Source organism: Adiantum capillus-veneris, chromosome 9 (assembly GCF_014529385.1).
Source record: "Adiantum capillus-veneris isolate H3 chromosome 9, ASM1452938v2, whole genome shotgun sequence".
NCBI lineage: Eukaryota > Viridiplantae > Streptophyta > Polypodiopsida > Polypodiales > Pteridaceae > Adiantum > Adiantum capillus-veneris.
This window is the reverse complement of record NC_140939.1, coordinates 126,307,551-126,329,204: the sequence shown is the minus strand read 5'-3', so window position 1 is coordinate 126,329,204 and position 21,654 is coordinate 126,307,551. Positions and strand designations below refer to the sequence as shown.

Sequence of the window (21,654 nt, the reverse complement as noted above, 5' to 3'; positions counted from 1 at the left end):
TAATTTTTGCCAGAAACCCTGATTTCCGAAAATCGAGGAGGCTGATTTTTTTTTCTAAATTTTTTTATTTTAATGACGAGCGACGCGAATCTTGCTTTTTTCTCTACGCCATGAGAAAGAGAGAGAACTTGCTTTAAAAAAAAAAAAGAGAGACTCTCTAAGAGAAAGAGAGAGAACTGATGCTTTTTATTTTTAAAAGCTTTTGGAGCTCTGCGTTTGGGCATCCCTTGTAACCTTTAAATTAGTGGTGAGGGCCTCACTTCTCAGAGCATCTAGACGCAGAGTCTGAGAGTGAAACCCTAGCCGCACTCTTGTACTTTGATATGATTAATATAAAAAGAAATACCGAAAGGGGCGCCAGTCTTTGGGGCCAATATATCTAGGCACGGAACTCCGCCGGGCCAATGCAAATCTATTGTGATCTGTGAATTGTTTTGAAGTGGTTATTTGGTGCTGTCGCGGTTGATTCTTGACTTGGAGTGTCGAAGTCTGTTACAGTGGTATCAGAGCACGGCTGATTTCTCTTCTATGGGAAATCCGATCCCCGATTTTTTTTTCCGCGGCACCTCTTGCTTGAGGCAATGATCAGTCGACTCGCTCTGCATCTGGAGATGCGGGTTGGGATCACAACGAAGATTCAGATAGAGAGTATGGCCCGCCTCGGCCTACTGAGGCGGAGCAAAGAGAGATGGAGCGTCGTCAATTGATTGGCGATGCAACAAAGATGATGCTCAATTTTGCCAAGGACCCGAAGATGGCAAAATATATGAACGAGACCTCTTTGGAAGAGGTACAGATGGAGTGGCAAAGAACCACAACACCACTCCCGAAACCTGCTCTCAAGAAACCTTCTGCCTCCAAGAAATATATGGAGAAGGAACTTGAGAACGTGGTTGATGCGCGGATTGCTTAGCTTTTCGACGTGCAAAAGAAAGACAAAAAGCACGGCAAAAAGCAGAAGAAAGGCACTGACTTCCCGGGATATTTGGGTCGTCGGTCGACATTTGACAAGGCAAAGAAACAGAAGAAGCGTGTTCGATTTGAAGGAGTACCCAGTTCTTCTTCTTCTTCTTCTTCTGACAGTTCTTCTAGCTCTTCAGATTCGAGCGAAGAAGACAGAAAAGGTAAAAAGCGCAGCAAGAAAGAAAGCTTCGGAAAGGGCAAGAAAAAGGCAAAGAAGGTTACATCTCGCCCAGAGACTGACAGTTCTATTGGGGACTCGTCTACAGACAGCTCAGATTCTGATGATGGAAACTTTTATGCGAACAAGAAGAATTTTTTACAAAGCCAACCAGTATGACTTTCTCGAAGATGAAAGCAAGAAAGTCCGAGAGTTTAAAGAAGATGGCCACTCGATCAAGTTTGATACTTTTCAGGATGCTCAGATGCTTCGAAGGCTTTGTCTTTTATACAGCAGTTTGACATCGCTTTCGCGGGAGGACGCTATTCAGAGCACTCCATCTGTACCTCTTACCTTAAGGGGAATGCTCGTACTTGGTGGTCCACGCTTCTTTTAACAAGAGTGCGCCAGTTAAATGGCTGAAATTTAAGAAGCTTTGGTTGACGCAAGAATATGAACGAGATGTACGAGCTGCTTGGAACCATCTTCGGATGACCAAGAAAGATACAATCAATGCTTATTGTGAAAGATTCTGGAGCTCTTTTGTACCCGCCTCTTCATTCAAGAAGATCTCATTCAGAGAACAGATTGAGCGGTTTACCTTGGGTCTACCTACAGAGATCCGAGATCACTGCTTGGAACAGAAGTCAGCTTCTATTCAGGAGTTGATGAGTCATGTGAAGCGGGGCTTTGCCATTCACTTTGGCAGTCTGACCTACCCCACGGATGAGGCCATGACACAACGAGCCGAACAGACTTCTGGAAATGAAAGTAGAAAGAAAAAGAGCAACCCAGAGAAAAATGATACACGACCCAAGCTTACTCCTGAGGAGAGAGCTCGCTTCATCAGAGAGGGGAAGTGCTTTGGATGCGGGGAACAGGGACATATCTCCGCGAAGTGCCCTAATAAGGCATAGAAAGAACAGAATGATAAAGACGACGACAGGTCTGAGAGTTCGAGAGTAGCTGAGGAATGTGGCAGAAAAGGCAGATAGAAAAGCAGAACTGGTACCACATGGCGTGGGACCTGCACCGAATCTAATGAATGAAAGTACAAACTTTGCCGCTTTTGGGGCAAAGTGAAGGATTAGGAAGCTCTTTTGAAGGAGCAAGGCCAAGTTCTTTTCACTTGGAATTGGCGGCTCGATTTGGAAATTACGGCCAACAGACTGACGCCACAGGCGGAGGTAGTTCGACTAGCACCCGGATGGGATGTTGCCATTACACCGAGCATTGGCAAACTTTGTTTGCAATGACAGGGATGTTCAGGGCACGCGAGTGACGTTCTACTCAGGATCCCTTGGTACCACAAGAACTACGTCGTGGTTGACTACCGGGCCGAGAAAGTGACTTTGATAAATGAAGGGCTTAGAGATTGTACTTGATGAACTTCAGTTTCTTACTCATTCTTTTGGGAGAGAACTGAACGATGGATAAAGGTTGAATATGTTTTGACTTGATCAAAAGAACGCCAAGATTTTTCTCCACACTCATGTCGATTGCTTTTCAGAGGGCCTGAAGATCAAACCATTGATCTGATACCTGGAAGCACGCCACCGAATCGGCCACCTTATCGTGTGAGCCAAGTACAGAATGAAAAGATTATGAACCCAGTGAAAGACCTCTTGGAAAAGGGTCTTGTCCAGCCTAGTACTTCACCGTATTGCTCTCTAGTGTTGTTGGTTTTGAAGAAAGACGGATCTTGGAGAATGTGCATCAATTATAGCGCTCTCAACAAAATCACCATCAAGAATAGATTTTCAATTCCTAGGATCGATGATGTACTTGACAGGTTACATGGATCCTCGCGCTTTAGCAGGATTGACTTGAAGAGTGGATATCATCAGATCAGGATATCGCCAGGAGATGTCTACAAGACAGCTTTTCGGACGACTTTTGGGTTATCTGAGTTTTTGGTGATGCCTTTTAGCTTAACCAATGCTCCTGCGACATTTAACCGGATGATGGACAGGATTTTTCAAGAGTACAGGCTATTTGTTGGCACTTTCTTTGACGACATCATTGTTTTCTTCAAGAATGAGGCAGAACACAGAGATCATCTGCTTCAAGTCTTTCAGGCATTACGAGATCACACGTTAGTGATTAATGCAAAGAAAAGTGAATTTTTCCTACCAAAGATACACTTTTTGGGACACATTGTGTCAGCAGTCAGCAGGAGTGCAAATGGACCCGGCTAAGATAGAGACTATTCGTGATTGGCCCGATTTGAGGAATGTCCATGAAGGTAGAAGCTTCTTGGGACTGTGTTCGTACTACAGGCGGTTCATACGAAAGTTTGCAGAGGTTGCTTCCCCTTTGCATACCTTGACACAGAAAGGAGTACCTTTTTCGTGGGGACCCACAGAGGTGACTGCCTTTCGGACATTGAAAGAGAAATTGACTACGGGACCTATTTTGACTTTGCCGGACCTGCAGAAGTCATTTGAAGTATATTGTGATGCTTGTGGTCGTAGTCTGGGTGCGGTCTTGATGCAAGAAGGCCATGTCATAGCTTCCGAGAGCCGTTTGTTCTCTAGGCCGGATGACAACACAGATCTATGAGAAAGAGCTTTTGGCGGTTATCCATGCTCTTACTCAGTGACGGCATTACCTACTCGGAGCGGATTTTACTGTCTTTACAGACCATCAGAGTTTGCGCTACTTCTTGTCACAGAAGCAGATTTCGGAAAAGCAGATGCGGTAGGCGAACATCTTGTCACAGTTCCACTTCCATATTGTCCATGTGTAGGGACAGAAGAATGTGGTGGCAGATGCTTTGTCTCGGAAACCGTTGGTTCTGGCTGTTTCCGGCTTTTGCCAAGGTTCACGAGACTTTGCAGGAGTCTCAAGAACGACAGAAAAAGGCCGCAGATCGCCATCTTCTCGACTTGAAATTGAAGGAGGATGATTGGGTGCTCTTACTTTTGAGAAGGCTTGCTTACGAAAGAAAAAGGGAAAGGAGAGTCTTTTCCAAAGCTTAGTATGCGATACTACGGACTTTTCCAGATCACTGACAAGATAAATGATGTCTCCTTCCGATTGAAACTGCCAGATACTTGGAGGATTCATAATGCATTGCACGTGAGTCTCTTGAACCCTGTTAAGGGTGATGTGCCTGATGATGGGGAGCTTGATGAGCAACCCGAAGTGGAAGAAAACGAGGAGATCCTTGTTCCTGAACAGATTTTGGCACATAACGATACGAAGAAAGGTAAAGTTCGAAGGCGGTTCTTGGTTAAGTTCAAGAACTTTCCTGCATTTGATGCGAAGTGGATGGAGGAGGAGGACCTAGCAGATACTCCTCGGATTGTGAAGCTTTACCGCGATGTTTTGGTTTAGCATAGTCTACTCCAAACGGAACCCAGAAACTCAGCTTGGCCGAAGACCTGGTGCAGTGGGATGCACAAGAGGGGAGTTACTCCGCTCCTTTGTCAACAGATGCCTCGATTTTGATACTAAAGTCACTGATGTCTCTTTGAGCTTCAGGGATACTGAGAGCTGACAATATTCTGCTGGATGACTTTATGAAATGGAATTCCTGATAATGATACCGATTTGTTCTTGACTTCTTGTGAGTGCAGGAACTGATAGCTGAAATGACTGCAACATTTTGGTCTGATTGATCTCGAATAGACATGGTTGCAATAGGGGTTAGTCAATCGGACATCGATGAGGTCCCGATTGGACCTAGATGTGATTGCTAGCTACATTGTCGATAAATCATGGTCTAAGATCCGAATGAATGTTGAATGTCATGTGATGTCCTGTGATGTCGTGTGTGACTGTCGATTTTGTACATGTGCTAGATGTGTGTTCCTAGTACGTAGGTGTCACGAGGACGTGGCAATAGCTAACCTTAGTTGTTGGTTTCTTTCCAATGATTTTTGTTTAATTTTTGAGACCCTCTTTTTGAAGTTGCAAATGGTCGGACATTGTATGGCCAATGTGAACGGTAGTTTCACCCGCAGACGGGAAGTTGGTCGGCATTGGAACTTGTAAAGTAAAAGGATGTCTAGGCTCAATTCAAGATCATGTAGGTCCCCCTGTCGCACTTAGCAAGTTGGTGGATACTAGGAAGTGAACTCAATTAAGGCGTAAAGTCAAGGTGGGACTACCAACAAAAAGTATCCGACAGTTGGGCCACATTGCACTTTTGGATGCGGTCCCAATGAGGATAGATGGTCAGAAGACCAGTGGGAGCCCAACGGAAGCATCTCCTAAAATTTAGGAAACTGCTATTTTGGGCCGTGAAATGTGTTCGCGTCATTACCTTCGGTATGACCAAGGGAACATTTTATTACTTTGGTGCAAAGTCAACTGATGCACCAATTGAGAGATTTTTAAGCTGGAAGCCCAATGCGGGGAAATTGCATGTATGAGTGCCAAGTGGCACTTTTTGGTCAATTTACCAAGTCTGGGAGAACAGAACCCGTAACTGACTTTTGGGAGTAGTTTTGGAGGCTGTTAACTTTGATTTTCAGCCATTTCTCTCCATTTTTGAGCTTCCCATAACTTTTCCTAGGTCCAAGGAGCTCATTTTCAGCATTGGAAGGCATCAGATGCGTGTTTACAGGGCTGTTTTGCTGCGTTGTCAGCGATATGCAGGTTTTGGCAGCCATGGAAATCTTCTCCTTTTTGCATCTATTTGTTCACAGATGCATTATAGGTCAAGGGCAGAAGAGAGGGCGCTCGATTTATGCTGTGGGGATGCTTCATTGAGAGCCTGTCTCACAGGTTAAGAGCTATGGAGTGCTTCCTTTCCCTCTCATGTACAGTGTGGTGCTAGGAGTGATGCCCTGCACAATACACACTGCTCTTTCTCTCCCCTACGTGCAGTTAAGTGATGCCCCACAAGAGGGCTCTTCATTTGACTGATGTACAGCTGTGTGGTTTCATGCTTTTGTGCTGAGGCAAGAGCCTCCTTGAGCAAGAACAGGGGTAGCTAATTGCTACTCCAAAGCAGGCACCGGTGAGGGTCATAACCTCACCATACAGGTGCGTTTTCAGCGCTGTGTATGCGCTATAAATTCATTGTTTTTCAGCCATATGGATGTCGGAACCATTGGGAATAGTGCCCCATTGACAGAGGACAGTGAGGGGACTGTTTGGGGCTGAAAATAGGGCAAAAACCAGTAAATACAACGTGCTGAATTTACTGTTTTTTGGCAGGAATCAGAGGGTTTATGCCAGTGGAAGTGAGTTCCAGTAGGGGAATTGGTTTCGCGCAAAAGTTGTTATGCTGCCGAAATTTGGCCAAATCATGTGGTATCTAGCTGGATACAAGTAAAGGATTCCCAGGACTCTACTTTGTAAATTTACCCTCTCAAAGTATAAAGAAATACGGAAAGGGGCCCCAAAATGTAGCTACTAAAAGTCAGTGTCTGCTAAGACGGTTTATGGCTTTTGTCGGTTTTGCAGGCGTAATCGCGGTCGATTACAATGCTTTCAAGAGGGGGGTATGTCACAAAGTGATGACGTGGCGGACAGCAGAAACCCTAATTTTTGCCAGAAACCCTAATTTTCGAAAATCGCGGAGGCTGATTTTTTTTTTTAATTTAATAATTTTATAAATGACGAGCGACGTGAATCTTGCTTTATCTTTTCGCCATGAGAAAGAGAGAGAACTTGCTATTTTTCTAAAAAAGAGACTCTCTAAGAGAAAGAGAGAGAACCGATGCTTTTTATTTTTAAAAGCTTTTGGGGCTCTGCTTTTGGGCATCCCTTGTAACCTTTAAATTAGTGGTGAGGGCCTTACTTCTCAGAGCTTCTGGACGCAGAGTCTGAGAGTGAAACCCTAGCCACACTCTTGTACTTTGATCTGATTAATATAAAAAGAAATACCGAAAGGGACGCCAGTCTTTGGGGCCAATATCTCTAGGCACGGAACTCCGCCGGGCCAGTGCAAATCTATTGTGATCTGTGAATTGTTTTGAAGTGGTTATTTGGTGCTGTCATGGTTGATTCTTGACTTGGAGTCATAGTAACAGGAAATGGCCATTTTCAGGCCTCCGTTCCCCGTTCCCATCCCAATTTCCCGTTCCGTGTTTCAGATGTGAGTATTCGAAACATGGAATGGCATTTCATGCATGTTGCCGTTCCCCATTCTCGTTCCGATTTCCCGTTCCGGGTAACTAGGCTTGGAGTGTCCAAGTCTGTTACAATACCACTTTCTGAGTTTGCCTCGTGGCTAGCTCAGCTTCAATTTCTCCACCCTGTGCATCATAATCAAAGTGCATCTGCCTTAAGAATTCTGGATGGATGAAGTTCTCTGTAGCTTCGGGGTCAAAGAAAATAAGGGCTTTGAAGCCATTGACTTTGCCATATGTTCGACACAATTCATTTGTACTCTCAAGGTGTATGCCATAAATATCAGGAACTAGTCCAATAACGGGTCTAGCTCTCTTAGCAGGAGGTGGCGTTGGGGTTTTGTCGACCGTTGGTGCGGGCGTCGGCTCCTCTGGTCTATCAGTGCGTTTGGGACAATTAGAACGATTATGCCATGCCCTGTTTGAAAGCATCCAAAGCATTGGCCTTCTTGTAGTAAGGTGTCTCGTTGTTGAGGTGTCAAACGAGGCCTTTGCGGTTTATTTTCATGAGACTCTTAAAAATTTGTTCGTTGTTGCCGAGAGTTGTGGTTAGCGGCCGGAGATTCTTCTATGGTAAACTCTAGCTTGCCCTTTATTAGTTTGTAGCCGACCGCAGCATGGTCCATTAGTTCTTGCATGGTAGAGACTTTCTTGGATAGACAATATTCCTGCAATGGTGATGGTGGTCCAATGGTGCATCGCTCGCATTGGGCCTCCAAGGGAACAAATCTAAAGAAGGACACCGGAAGGTACACGTCGAGAAACCTTTGGTTATATTCGTCTATGGTTTCGGTGGCAAGCATTTTCAAGTTGCCCCACTCTGCCAAAATCCGGATGTTACTAAATTGGCTTTATATGTGAAAGAAAACTAATTCTAAATGAATTATTGGATTTATAAGTGAGAGGGTTTTCTCGCTTGGAACACCAAGAAAAATAATTCTAAATGAATTATTGGAATTTTAAGTGAGAGGGTTTTTCTCACTGGAGACATCCGAGTACAGAGTATTCCTAGTGTGTTCTTCAAAGTAATGACGGGAGCACTGAGAACGGGAATATCTGTAAGGCCACTAGGAACGGGTACTTTTGATGCGTTACATCGGATGGGTGACAGGGAGCATCGGGAAGAAGTATCCGGGAACGGACATCTCTGATGTGTCATAGGATGGGTGACATAGAGCATTGCGAAGGAGATTGTACGGTGTTCGGTAGGAAGTGACTAGGTGATGGATGTCGTCACAAGGTGGGTGGCGGGTGCATCAGAAAGGGGATATCCAGATTTCATAGTCGATCGGAAATTCCGAACTGTGTTAGAATTGTGCACAAGGAAAAGCAAGCACTTGGATGAAGATGGGTTTAGAGAAAACTTTGAGGAAAAACAGATACCTTCTGAGAAAGCGGGATTGCTTTTCGGAAAAGCACATACTTTCCCGCGAGGAAGTCTATGTCTACATTGCAACTGTGCGTGTGATTGCATTCAGGGACGCCTAGGAAGTGCTGTGAAAGCATTGTTTTTAACTTATAAGGTTTTATTGAGTTTTTGGGCAGATTCAAACCATTGTTCAAGGTGACCGGCCGCTCACTTAGTAAGTGGGCAGCCTATGATTAAATAAAGCAGCAAAAACCAGCCAGCGATTTCTCTCTCTTTTTTTGGCAGAACAACGCCAAAAAAAAAAAAAAAAACGAACAAAGAAAAAAGGAGAAAAAAGAAAAACGGCCGTGATCTCTACGCGAGCAGGCCAATGCTCTGCTATCTTTGCGGTGGCCATGGAGCTATAAAAGCATCACATGCCCTCTCCCAGAGGGAAGAACATTTTTCACAAGGAGGAGATGCTGCTGCAGATTTCAGCCACAAAGAAGACGTTGCCGGTGATGCCCATGGCTGCCCCAAGTGTACCCGATGTCGCCAGGACCCAGTGCGTGAGTTCCCCCGCGAAGAAGTGCCTACGGAGCGTGTTTCTATTGCGACAAGCTGCTGTTTTTCTCTGTTTTCAACCCATAAACGTCATAGACGGGGCTGATTTACGAGAAGGAACCCGAGAATACACCTCTTTCATGTGTAGGATTGGAAGAGAGGATTTTCTCTGTAGAGATCTCTTTTGGGGAATTGCTTTTCAAGAACCGAGTTGCCTTTCGAGCCTCGAGACTTTGAAGGTAACGATTTTCATGTTATGATCTCTTAAGTATTTGTTTGCAGGTGTACTTCCTCCTAGTGAGAGAGTATGAGCAAAGGAAGGCATGAGCCTCTGCAGGAGAAAGCGCTCTGAGAAACTAGAGCCAAATCATCCCAAGGGTTTCGTACCCAAGTTTGGGAAGTAGATCCAAGGATCGGAGAGAGGTAGTCTCTCGAGTTGTGAAGTTGGGATTCCCAAGTAAGGACTTCGTGTTCGGGAAAGCAGAGTTGTTCTGCGGGGAGAGGACTCTGGAAACAAAGTGGGAAAAGAGAGTTGCAGGGATGCCATGCCCTGAGTCTGGAAGGTGAGAGCCAGAGGCGAGAACCTTAGTTCTTGAGGATTTGGAATAAGGAACGGAAGTCCCTTGGAATAGGGTTTTGCCCTAGGAATCGGAAGCTGAGGCTTCCAGGAACCATCAAGTCTTATTCTAGAACGAACGTGGTAACACATTCGGTTTAAGTGCTTGTATAGACTTCTCCTCAGTAATAAAGGTACTATTACGGGGGGGGACCAGTCCATTTTCTGGTCCCCAGTACTGTGTCGATCTTCTCACACTCTCTCTCTCTCTCTCTCTCTCTCTATCTATTTCTCTCTATATCCTTTGGCTTCAGTAATAAGTGATAAATCCTATTTATCCGAATGTATTTTATATTGCTATGCGCTTCCGTTTGTGACAGTGGTATCAGAGCATGGTCTCCTCTCTTTCTCTGTAAAGGGGAAGAAGCCATGAGAAGCCAAGAGAGAAGTAAGTAGGCGGAACACTAAGTCCTACAGGAAAAAGCTCGCAGAGTTGGTAAAATTTTTCTCTCTGCAAGAAGTTGACACAAGACTTGGGATTCTCTAAGAAGGCGACAAGAGCATGATGCTCAAGAACCTAGAGAATTCGAGGAGCGGAATGCTCAAGATACTTCAGAACCCAGAAATCCATGAATATCAATTCAGAACCATAGCCTAGAAAACTCGTTTTTTCGGGAAGGATATGAAGGTCTTTAGACCTCAGAACACTCCGGTCAAGTTTGATACTTTTGACTGAAGGGGAGATGTCCCGAAAGCTACAGCTTTCATTCAACAGTTTGAAGTTGCCTTTGCAAACGGCAATTTCTGAGAAGTGTCGAAGATGGGGCATGTGACCAAACACCTCAAGGGGATTGCAAGTACTTGGTGGTATACGAAAGCTTTGCAAGGAACTTACAACAAGGCTTGGATTCAATTCAAGGTTGATTTTTTCGACAATTTTTTTCCCTCTACGCTTTGAGGAAGGCATCCAAGAAGATTGGGATCTGTTTGCCCAATAGAAATACGAGCGAGTCGAAGCAAGTAGTGGTTCACTCTTGCCAAGCTAGCTCCACTGTTGATCCTCTTTGAGGAAAGAAAGATGAAGAAATTCAACGAAGGACTTTTGCCCGAATTTTGTAGACGCATGTGCAAAATATTTTGCAACAGATGGTGGAGTCAACAATAAAAGCTGAAAGTGTACACCTTAGTGTACATAGAATCTAATCCCCGCAGTGGGATCGGAACCATTGAACACAGAAACAACGAATTTTTGTTATTTCTCCTCGAAGGATACGTTGCTATCCGGAGAAAGTTTGGAGTAAGGGAATTTAATCTAACTCCTGAGTTCTTCAATAGAAGACCCTCAAACTTTAAGTGAGAGGGCAGGTCTTTGATCAAAGTTAAATCTTTGAGGAATTCATAAACTGCGTATTGCTTTTATGCACGAGATATGCATGTGTCTAACTAGAACAATCACTCTGGAGTGTTTATGAGAGTAGAATTGAGTTGAAACATTGCTTTATGCGATGGATTGGTTTGTTCAACCATCCGGAAGGTCAAGTATTGATCTCGTATCCGGTAGTTCATCAACAAATTACTTGCTATTGCAGGTAGGACGACAGAAAGGAAGGAACCATTCCGAGATTTCAACCAAGAAAAGCTTTCACTAAGCTTGAGTACCTTATGAACCAACACCTCCTGCCCGGCTAGGGAAGACATGGTAGTGCTTTTCGCACAAGTGAATGAACACTCTCTTTACGAGGGAAGTAACAAGTGACGAACACGGCCTGTGCTCGAGGACTCCAAGGATTGAAATCCTAGTTTATTTGATGAATCATGATTGGGTTTTGCTCTAAGATCGAGCCAAGGGATCGTCAGGTGAGGGTCTTCGCTCTAAGGATCTTATGAAGGGAAGGTAATTTCCCAGGTTCACCAAAACTCTTAACACAGTTTAAGAATTATGTACACCTTTGGGTACATGGATAACACACGGAGATGCAGACCTATGCCAAGGTGGATCATCTACCAGTCGATTTTTTTTTCTGCTGAACGGAATAAGATGAACCAACTTCCTTTTCAGGAACTGGACGGGAGTTTGTTATAGTCTCTTGAGCGCCTTTTTGCGCGCAATGATATTCCGACACAAGAATCTCTATTTCAGATGTGCTCTGTAGAAGAAATTTGAGTTTCTCTACGGAGAAGAGGTCTTCTGATGGTCGTTGATCATTGAGTACGCTATGTGCTTTTACCATTACAATAGCAACTTTTGGTTGCGGTATATATTTCTCCATGAGCAGGTCAAGTAGCATTTACACGCTGCTAGAATAAATTCGAACTATAATGTTTGTAAGAGTAAAAATAGCCAAATATTTTAAATGGTAAGAATTACCTTAACCACATATAGGAGAACATCATTGAGATCTGCGGCAAGTTCGCCCTTAAGTGGGCCGAGTTTGAACTTACGTTCACAAAATGGTATGGCTAGAATTTTTATCTGCCTAAGATTTTACGAGCAACCCTAGATGCCTGCTAAGTAAAAATTTCTTGATGATTTCCGCAAGAAATAGACGCAAGCAGGCGTAAAGAAAACATTGCAGGTGGTAACAACTCGCTGGAGGAAAAACGCGGAAAGATGTGCGGCAATGCACAAGGGATTTTCGGATCAGAACAATTGGCCTATCCAAAGCAAAGGCCCAGAATAAGAACTTACTTTGGTAAGATGGCACACTTTGTCTGCCACAGGAAGATTCGTATGAGCTTAATGCTCTTGATATGCCCTATGTGGGAGGATACAAAAGGTTTAATATCCTCAAGACTAATAGCGTAAGGTTATGCGCAAGCACATACACCTAGCTTGACTTTTAGGAGGATAACTCTTCTTGGGAATGAGAAGGCGGAATTGACTTAACAGATTTTCGGAGAAGGAAACTTCCGATTTGTTGGAAAGACGCGAATGACGAGTTCTTACATGGCTCGTAAGTTTGATGATTGGTGAAGGATATCCTCGAGGTACTAGAGGAAGGACATGAACCAGTAAGGTAAGTATCGAATTATTGAATTTTTAAGTAATTTAATTTTTAAGTTCTCTTTTGAGAAAGGACTAGCTCAACTCACCATTGAGCAAGATTTGGAATCTCTCCGATCTCTCCTCGGCAGTTCAATTGGATTTCTACAGTTGAGGACATCTGTTTATAAGTGAGAGGGATGTTGCTAAATTGGCTTTATTTGAAAGAAAAATAATTCTAAATGAATTATTGCATTTATTAGTGAGAGGGTTTTCTCGCTTGGAACACCAAGAAAACTAATTCTAAATGTTATTGGAATTTTAAGTGAGAGGGTTTTTCTCACTGGAGACATCCGAGTACAGAGTATTCCTAGTGCGTTGTTCAAAGTAATGACGGGAGCACTGAGAACGGAAATATCTGTAAGGCCACCAGGAACGGGTACTTCTGATGCGTCACATCGGATTGGTTTCAGGGAGCATTGGGAAGAAGTATCCGACCATCCGGGAACGGACATCTCTGATGCGTCATAGGATGGGTGACATAGAGCATCGCGAAGGAGATTGTACGGTGTTCGGTAGGAAGTGACTAGGTGATGGATATTCGTGATGCGTCACAAGGTGGGTGACGGGTGCATCAGAAAGGGGATATCTAGATTCCATAGTCGAGAGGAAATTCCGAACTGTGTTAGAATTGTGCACAAGGAAAGGCAAGCACTTGAATTAAGATGGGTTCAGAGGAAACTTTGAGGAAAAACAAATGCTTTCTAAGAAAGCGGGATTGCTTTTTGGGAAAGCGGATGCTTTCCCGCGAGGAAGTCTATGTCTGCATTGCAACTGTGCGTGTGATTGCATCCAGGGACGCTTGGGAAGTGCTGTGAAAGCATTGTTTTTAACTTATAAGGTTTTTTTGAGTTTTTGGGCAGATTCAGCCCATTTTTCAAGGTGACCTATGATTAAATAAAGCAGCAAAAACCAGCCAGCCTTTTCCTTGCAGAACAGCTTGCCAGGTCCTTGAAGCATGCGGTTGTGTCGCGATTGAACTCCACCATTGCATAGCATTATCTTTAAGAAATCCTGCTGCTCGAGAAATCTTGGATTCTTCTGTATAGTTCCCTAAAGCATAGATGTTCTTGAATTGTTGTAGGAACTGCAATGCTTTCTTGCGATCTTTCACCCCAAAAAAAATGAAAAATTTGACTGTCGTGCCGCCATCTTTGAAATCTTTGGGTTGGCTAGGCGCATATCCCGGGTATGGATAATAAGGGTATCTATATGGGCTCCAACCATTGTAGCCTGATGGCGGTAGTGGTGGTGGTGGTGGGGGCAATGGCGGTGGCAAAGGCGGTTGCACTGGATCAGGGTCAGATGGCTGCACCATATTCCTGAAAACTCCCCCGATCGGAAAAGACGGCTAAGAAGTTTGCTAGTTGGAAGCTTTCATACTTTCTGATGCCGGAGGAGGAGGTACCACCTGGGGCATCAGAGGGGGTAACATGTAGTTCAAAAATTGTTGAAAACTTTGCAACATCGGAAGATTCTGCTGAGGATGCCGCGAAAGAATGTTGTGGAGTTTGTTGAGCAGAAACTGCAAATATTCTGCTGAATCCATGAATTCCAAGTCCTGGGTTCTTTATGGCTTATGCCCTGTAAGACAGAGCGATGAAGATGGGAGCGCGCCCGATGTGCGATGAAGTAAGGGTGACAGTGACTAATCAGTCCGGGGACGGAGGCCAAAGATACCTCAAATAAAATTCCAATAGCTCTGTCTGCTCTTTTGTAAGGCCAGTATGCTTTCAGAAAAGCACACGGCTGATGCATTGATACTGTCACTAGGAGGTGTATTTTTCCTGTTGCCTTCCGTAAATAAGTATTAGATATATTTATTTTATTTTTACTTGTTTGTCCCAAAACCCTTGAAAAGGTGCAAGTGGACATTGCATGGCTAGTGTGAAACGGCTGCAGCCAAATGGGTTTCTCACATCGGGGATCTAGGTCGGTCAGACAGGGACTGCGCGGGCCAGTTAGCACTGAATTCTGATGAGTATGGAAGCTCGCGTGCGCCAAACTGGAATTTGGGCCACTCGTCAAGTCACTGCAACTTTATAAGTTAAAAGGGGCCAGTAAATTAACCCACATTGTAGATGTTGGTCAAATGGTAGTCTTCAATGATGGTCAGGAGACCGATAGGGACGCCATGGAAGCATCTCCTAAAATTTAGGGAACTGCTATTTTTGACCGGAAAATGTGTTCGCGTCATTAGCTCTGGAATGACAAGGGGAACATTCTATTGCTCTGCTGCCAAGTCAACTGACGCACCAGTTGAGATATTTTTAGCAGGGAAAGCCCAAACTCGGAAACTGGGCGACGTGTCAGCCTGTGAGCGATTCTGCCACTCTGGGAGGCAAAAACGAGCTGCATATCAACAAAGGGAGCGCCATTTTCAGCCTCAGGTGGATTGTAGCAGGTACAGAAGCTATGGAATGCTTACCTTGCCCTCTATGCATAGTATGGTGACGGGAGTGATGCCCCACACGCTACATACTGCTCTCTTTCTCCCCTACGTACAGTATGTTATGCCCCACTAGTGGGCTTCTCATTTGACCTATGTACAGTTCTGGGGGTTTATGCGTGTTTGCCAAGGCAAGAGCCTTCTGAACAGGAACCGGATTAGCTAATTGCTAATCCCCCACAGGTACGCACAGTTCCATCACGAAAGATTGCGAGTTTGGAGAGTTTTCTCGCGTGAAAACTCGTCCAATTCACAGGGGAACTGTCCCATTGCGTGCGGGAGCCCTTGGGACACGCGTAGGCGTGTTCGCTCCGCTAAAAACGATCCGAAACAGGGAATTACAGCCTGCTGTGTTTTTCTGCAGGTTTAGGGTTTTGCACCTAAACTGCAAGGGAACATCGGGGGAGCCTCGTGAGAGCCTTGGGATGCGTGTATAGGCTTTTGGGCTCCTGGCAATGAAAAACAGAGAATTACAGCCCGCTGAATTTCTGTGACAGCTCACCAGAAAGCTTCCAGATATCGAGGGAATCCGTCCTAGGCAGGTGTTTTTGACCTACAGGGGTTTTTGCGTCATTATGCTGTCGAAATCCGGTCGAAAACCTGCGTTTTCAGCCCTCGCCAGGTTTGGACAGCTTTGTGAAAGCTTGTGCTAAGTGGTCGGATCGTCTACCTTAATTTGAATAAAGAAATACCGAAAGGGGCGCCAGTCTTTGGGGCCTACAGGGTGTCGGTCTCGTGTGCGCAGTGACATTCTAGTCGCTGGACGCAACTGTGTTCTCTTCCCTTCTCAGTGCTCTGTGTAAAGTTAACAGGTAATTGAAATAGTACCACCCTCTACGTTGACGGGCCGGTTATAGATACCACTGTCACAAGACGAGCACCACGTGCCAATAGAAAAGAACAGACTGAACATACTTTTAGCACTTCAATAACAACTGAACTGAAAGAGAGAGACGACAGCGACATGGAGTGGCGGAATTCCACCCCAGAGAGTATTGGCCCCAAACCTTGGCGCCCCTTTCGGTATTTCTTTATATTGCATCAACATAGTACAAGCCGATACTCCAGACTCTGCACCTTCTCAGGAAGCATGCTAGAGAATGAGCCCTTAGCACATATTTAAAGGCTTGGCCTATGAAAAGCAGTTTATATGAAAAGCCTTCAAACTCAAAAGCTTCTGGTCCAAAAGCAATGCCAAACTGTTGCAAGTGTAAATCACGGAAGTCCGTACAGCAGTCAGCGCAAAACGCGAAAATCCGCCACGTCATCATGTTAGCGCAATTTCCGGAATTTCCATACAGCTATCACGTCATCAACTGCTAGGCAAATTCTCTCTGTCTGTGTTGGTCCTGCTTTATTTTAATCCTTGATGTCACTTGGGGCCCCATCGGACGGGGTTCCCATAAGTTGGTAGGACTTCTTCTTCTGTTACTTGTTCTTCTTAGGGTTTAGGCCCCTCGGCCAGCATCTGTAAGTTGGCTCCATTCTTCATGGCTTTGACACGTTTAGCAGTTTGTGACAGTTATACTTTGCTCAAGCATTAATTTAATAAAGAAATACCGAAAGGGGCGCCAGGTTTTGGGGCCAATACCTCTGGGCACAGAACTACGTTGGGCCGTGTCGACTCAAGTTTTAAAGTTGTGAAGTAGTTCTTGGATTTGCGCTGAAGGTGCTGATGTGGCAGCCTGTACGAATTTTCATAAATCGCGCCGAGTGCTTTTGCTGGCAGATTTTTGACTAGTTGCTCTTGGGACTTTTTGCTTTTGAGTTTAGAAGCTTTTGGGGCTCTGCTTTTGGGGCATCCCTTGTAAGAATAAATAAGCCTAAGGGGCCTCACTCTTCAGACGCAGAGTCTTGAGAGCAGAGGACCCCTTCGAGTGTTGTACTTTGCTCAAGCATTAATGTAATAAAGAAATACTGAAAGGGACACCAAGTGTTGGGGCCAATACCTCTGGGCACGGAACTATGCCGGGCCGTGTCGACTCAAGTTTTAAAGTTGTGAAGTATTTTAAGTGATTCTCTCGTGTTTCATGCCAGATTCTTGACTTGGGGTGCCCAAGCCTGTGACACTAGGTCCGCTCCTACCTCTCCTCCTCGTAGGATGTAGTCGGAGATCTCATCGATGTAGAGTCTGAAGAGGGTTGGGGAGAGTGGGCATCCTTGCTTAACACCAATGGTGCTAGCAATAGACTCTGACATAACGCGTGGGCAGCGAACTCTCCCAGTCACTCTCTCATAGAGAGCGTAGAGGGCCCATATCATCTCCGATGGTATCCCCAAACTCTGGAGTCTCCGAAAGAGCCTCTCCCGTGGGACGGTGTCAAACGCTTTGCGGAAATCCACAAAGGAGCAGTAAAGCCTCTTCTTCCGCACCTTTGCCCCATCAATGAGGCAGCGTAGAACGAAGATGTGGTCGATAGTAGAGAAGGTCCGCCTGAACCCTGCCTAGCTAGGAGCCCGTAGGCCCTCAGCCTCCCCGTAAAAACTAAGCTCAGCCTCAAGAACTGTCCCATATAGCTTGGCCATTGTATGGCCGATCATGATAGTCCTATAAATCCCTTGGTCCAAAGTGTCTCCAGTCTTGTAGATCGGCACAATGGTGTGCCTGGTCCACTCCTCAGGGAAGCCCTCCCCTTTAGCCCGGTTGAATGCATGTGCAATCAACGGGGCTATCGTGGCGGCTGTATAAATTAGGTGCTCGCTTTGTAAACCTGTATGGTTTGATAGTCGGCGGTGCTATAGTCGGTGGATGTCCTTGACCATCTCTACTATGAAGGAGGAGCTCGTGGGTCGAGGCCCGGGAGGTTGTGGAATCGGAGGCTGGTTTGGCACCTTATAGAGTTTCTCTGCGTAGTAGTGCCATACCTGTGGATCCTCAATGAAGGTAGTCGGTCGTGGCTCCTGGAGGGTGCGTAGCTCTAGCTTATGTGCCTCCTCAAAAGCTCGCCGCTTTCGGCGTGTGAGTGTCTTCAGATGGCGTCTGGCCTCTCGATCAGTGGTCTCTCCAAGAGTCCATTGTGCACGCAGCCGACAGTAGAGAGATCTGCACTCATCATCGTAAGAACGTTTCTGTGGCATGGTCCCGGGGGGGGGGGGGGGGGGGGGGGGGGGAGTGGCGCCTGTATAGGTGGTGTGTAAGAAAGAGCTGATGGCTGATGTCCGAAGAACAGATGTGATGTGAGAGGAGGCAAGCATAGGTAGTGGTGTAGAGGGGTGGAGCGGGAGTCGTCCCTTCTCGACCTTTACGGAGTATAAGGGGGCTAGCTCATGTGTGAAATGGATCGTGGTGTGGGGTGCGCGTCATGGGGGTGTGGGGTGTGGCGTCGCCAGCGAAGGAGAGTGCAAGATAGGTGTGGTCCGCTCCAATCAGTATGGGTGGGATGGTGAAAGAGCTAAGTAGGTGGGTGGCCTCTCTGGGTCCCATGATGTAATCCATGGTGCTTCCCCCCCCCCCCCCCCCCCCCCCCCCCCCAGTTGCAAACTCCATGTGGTATGCATGTCAGTCCTCCTGAAATAGGCCGTTGTGCCATCCCGTTATAAATAACGAGGCAGTGTTGGGAGCCTAATCTGAGCAAATGATGGCTGTAGAGAGAGAGAGAGAGAGAGAGAGAGAGAGAGAGAGAGAGAGAGAGAGAGAGAGAGAGAGAGAGAGAGAGAGAGAGAGAGAGAGAGAGAGAGAGAGAGAGAGAGAGATTTTTCTTGCTGTTGTGAATGTTGTTATTTTTGTTCTGCCATAGCTTTGAGGAGCTGTTGTGCTCTCTCTCTCTCTCTCTCTCTCTCTCGTGAAAAATTGGTCGAGTGCTACTGGCCTTCTTGTTCTTGTGTGAGTTAATGGTTTGCGGGCTACTAATCGAGAGTTTCTTTTCTTAACAAGCTTGGACCTTTTTTAGGAGCGTGGGGAAACTATACCTCCAGAGGATTCGTTCGATATTGCAAGGAGAGTGAAGGAAGCTTATTGTTACACATGTGCTGATATTGTCAAGGTACATGTCAGTAAAAGGCGTTGTCACATGTTGATGAAATTCAGATTTGGAGGTCTCAGAGAAATGCTATGTTTTCCAGGAATTTGGCAAGCATGATAAAGAACCAGCCAAATACATTAAACAGTGGTCTGGCTTTCACACCAAAACAGGTTCTCCGTATGTGTGTGAAGTTGGCTACGAACGCTTTTTAGCTCCCGAGGTTTGGAGATTGTGTGAAAGAATTGTCTGTTAGTGTATTATACAGCTTTTCTCTGATAGTGTTTTGCCAGTATGTTCAGTTGTTTTTATTTCTTGATGCCTGTGAACGGAATGAGCTCGGCCTAGTGAAAATTGTAACAAACACCACCATCATTGAGAAACTCGAATGCTGTGAACCGAATAGAATATTCATCTTGTAGGTTGAGGTGAAGGCTTTGGAATGTTCTATAGTGGATCAGGAATCAGGAGAGGAGCTTGTTCCGAAAAAAGAAAATTGAAAAGGGTGTCCCATGCGGGGGCGGGTGGGTTGGGGGTAATACCAAGACATGTAGTAACTACTTCAGCATCAACTGGGCTTTAGCTAGTAGGGTGGCTGCAAAGATTTTGTTGTTGAGCGCTAATGCTGGGTGTTTGTTTATCCGTTACTGGGGTAGGGGGTTTTAAAATCTGTAAGCTGAAGACTGCGGAAGATATTTGCAATCACAAGTGGGTTGTAAATTTCAGTAGCTGCTAGTACTTCCATGAATCAAGTTCTCTATATTCTTGTAGATGTTTGCATGTGCATATTCTTATTATCTCAATTAAACTTCCCAGAAGTTTTTCGCCCTTTAGTAATTTTCTCATGTTAAAGAGAAAATTTTCCCTCCTGAAACATGTTTTGTTTTGTTTTGTTTTTTTTTCTGGGTATCTTCTTTTATCAGGATTTTTTTTTTTCAGGGTTTTATTTTACCAAGCACTCTTCTTTGAGCTCTACTTCATAAAACATGTTCTTGTGGACAGGTGTTCTTCTCACCTGAGATCTATAGTAGTGATTTTACAACTCCTTTGCCAGAGATAGTTGATTGTTGTATCCAGTCAGCTCCAATTGACACTAGACGAGCACTCTATAAGGTTTCCAGCAAGCTTTCTTTAAACAGTTAATACACATGAACCCCAGGATCAGAAACGGAAGACAGCATCTGAAATTTTTCCTACTCCAATATGCAGAACATTGTGCTTTCTGGAGGTTCAACGATGTTTAAAGACTTCCAAAGGCGGCTGCAGCGGGACTTGAAAAAAATAGTAGATGCCCGGGTGCAAGCAACAATCTCTAAACATGGTTTAGAAACTCAAGTATGTCTTTTCAACCCTTCCATTATGCACAAACGCACCCTTCAAGCTTATACATGGATTGTCATGCGTCTTTCCTCGTGGACTCCACACTTCAGTAGTGGTATGAATAGTGCAAGTGAAATCATTGAAGCTCGGCATGCGTATTGGCATGAATACCTTAAACAAAACCCTTGAAACCTGTTAATGCTTCTGCATATCAGGTACAAGCTGTTGATGTGAACGTAGTCAGCCATCCAATTCAGCGATTCGCTGTCTGGTTTGGGGGTTCTGTTTTGGCATCAACTCCAGAATTTTATGCTGTGAGTTATTGTTGCTTTGTATTAGTGTCACAACTTGCGAGTTTTATCTTTGCTTTTGATGAATGTCGCGTATTGTGTCCCTTAGAAAAGTTGGGGAGGAATAAGATAAGACTTGTTGCTAAAGCAGGTCCCTTTTGACCATTGCAGGCTTGCCATACAAAGGCAGAGTATGATGAATATGGTCCAAGTATTTGCAGGACAAACCCTGTTTTTAAGGGGATGTTTTGAAGTAAATGGGAGGTTCAATCGCATTGTTAAGCATAGTTTGCTTCGCTTGGCTCCAGCTTACGCATTAGTACTCCATGTCAGGACATGTCCCCACACATCTAGAAACTCTCAATCTGTGAGCATAGCCTCTGAGCCATTCAAGGTTGGAAGCTGTGAGGCAATTTTGTACAATGTGTAGCTCCCTACTCATCAGATGCAGCTCCTTCTTGCCGAAGCTTTCCAGTGCTCCCCACCATTTTAGGATGTAGGCCTTTACCCAGAACTTCACAATATTTGATGTATTCTTTGAGCAATGAATGGAAGGCTGGTTTGTAAACATTGAATTGGCAAATAGGGTATAATGAAGAGGTATAGGAGCACTTTTCTCTTGACATTGTGAAATTTGAAGATGTACGAATTTAATGTTTAATTGAGATAAAGTCTAAGCGTTCAACAAGCATGTCAATCTTTTTGTTGAAGTGCTCTTTGATGCTTAACTTAAATTTTAAACTACATTGAAGGCTTAATGGTACGCAGTTTAAAGTCTATCTCGACGCATCTTTTTGTTTTTGTTGGCGTGTCTATTAGCAGGATTGTGAGTGTTTCCTCTTTTGGAAGAGGTTGCATCAAAGATATGTATAGGCATCGGACCAGGCAGATAATGCTCTAGCACAAATCCCTTTGGAAT

General features: G+C 44.9%; 1 protein-coding gene across 8 annotated transcripts in view; it reads left to right on the top strand.

Annotated features, from left to right (window-relative positions):
* Positions 1-21,426, top strand: part of DIS1 (Actin-like ATPase superfamily protein) — a 64,583-nt gene extending 43,157 nt beyond the window's left edge. For 5 of the 8 annotated variants that reach the window (XM_086520116.1, XM_086520117.1, XM_086520112.1 and 2 more), the window contains 6 exons: positions 19,057-19,149; positions 19,229-19,348; positions 20,128-20,238; positions 20,335-20,460; positions 20,661-20,759; positions 20,907-21,426. In XM_086520116.1, coding sequence (XP_086376242.1) covers positions 19,057-19,149; positions 19,229-19,348; positions 20,128-20,238; positions 20,335-20,460; positions 20,661-20,759; positions 20,907-20,987 — 630 coding nt within the window. In that variant the 3' untranslated portion in view covers positions 20,988-21,426. Of the gene's footprint in view, positions 1-19,056; positions 19,150-19,228; positions 19,373-20,127; positions 20,239-20,334; positions 20,561-20,660; positions 20,760-20,906 lie in introns of all 8 variants that reach the window. The other 3 variants (XR_015189189.1, XM_086520119.1, XM_086520118.1) reach the window with 3 other exon arrangements.
* Positions 21,427-21,654: the final 228 nt, after the last annotated feature.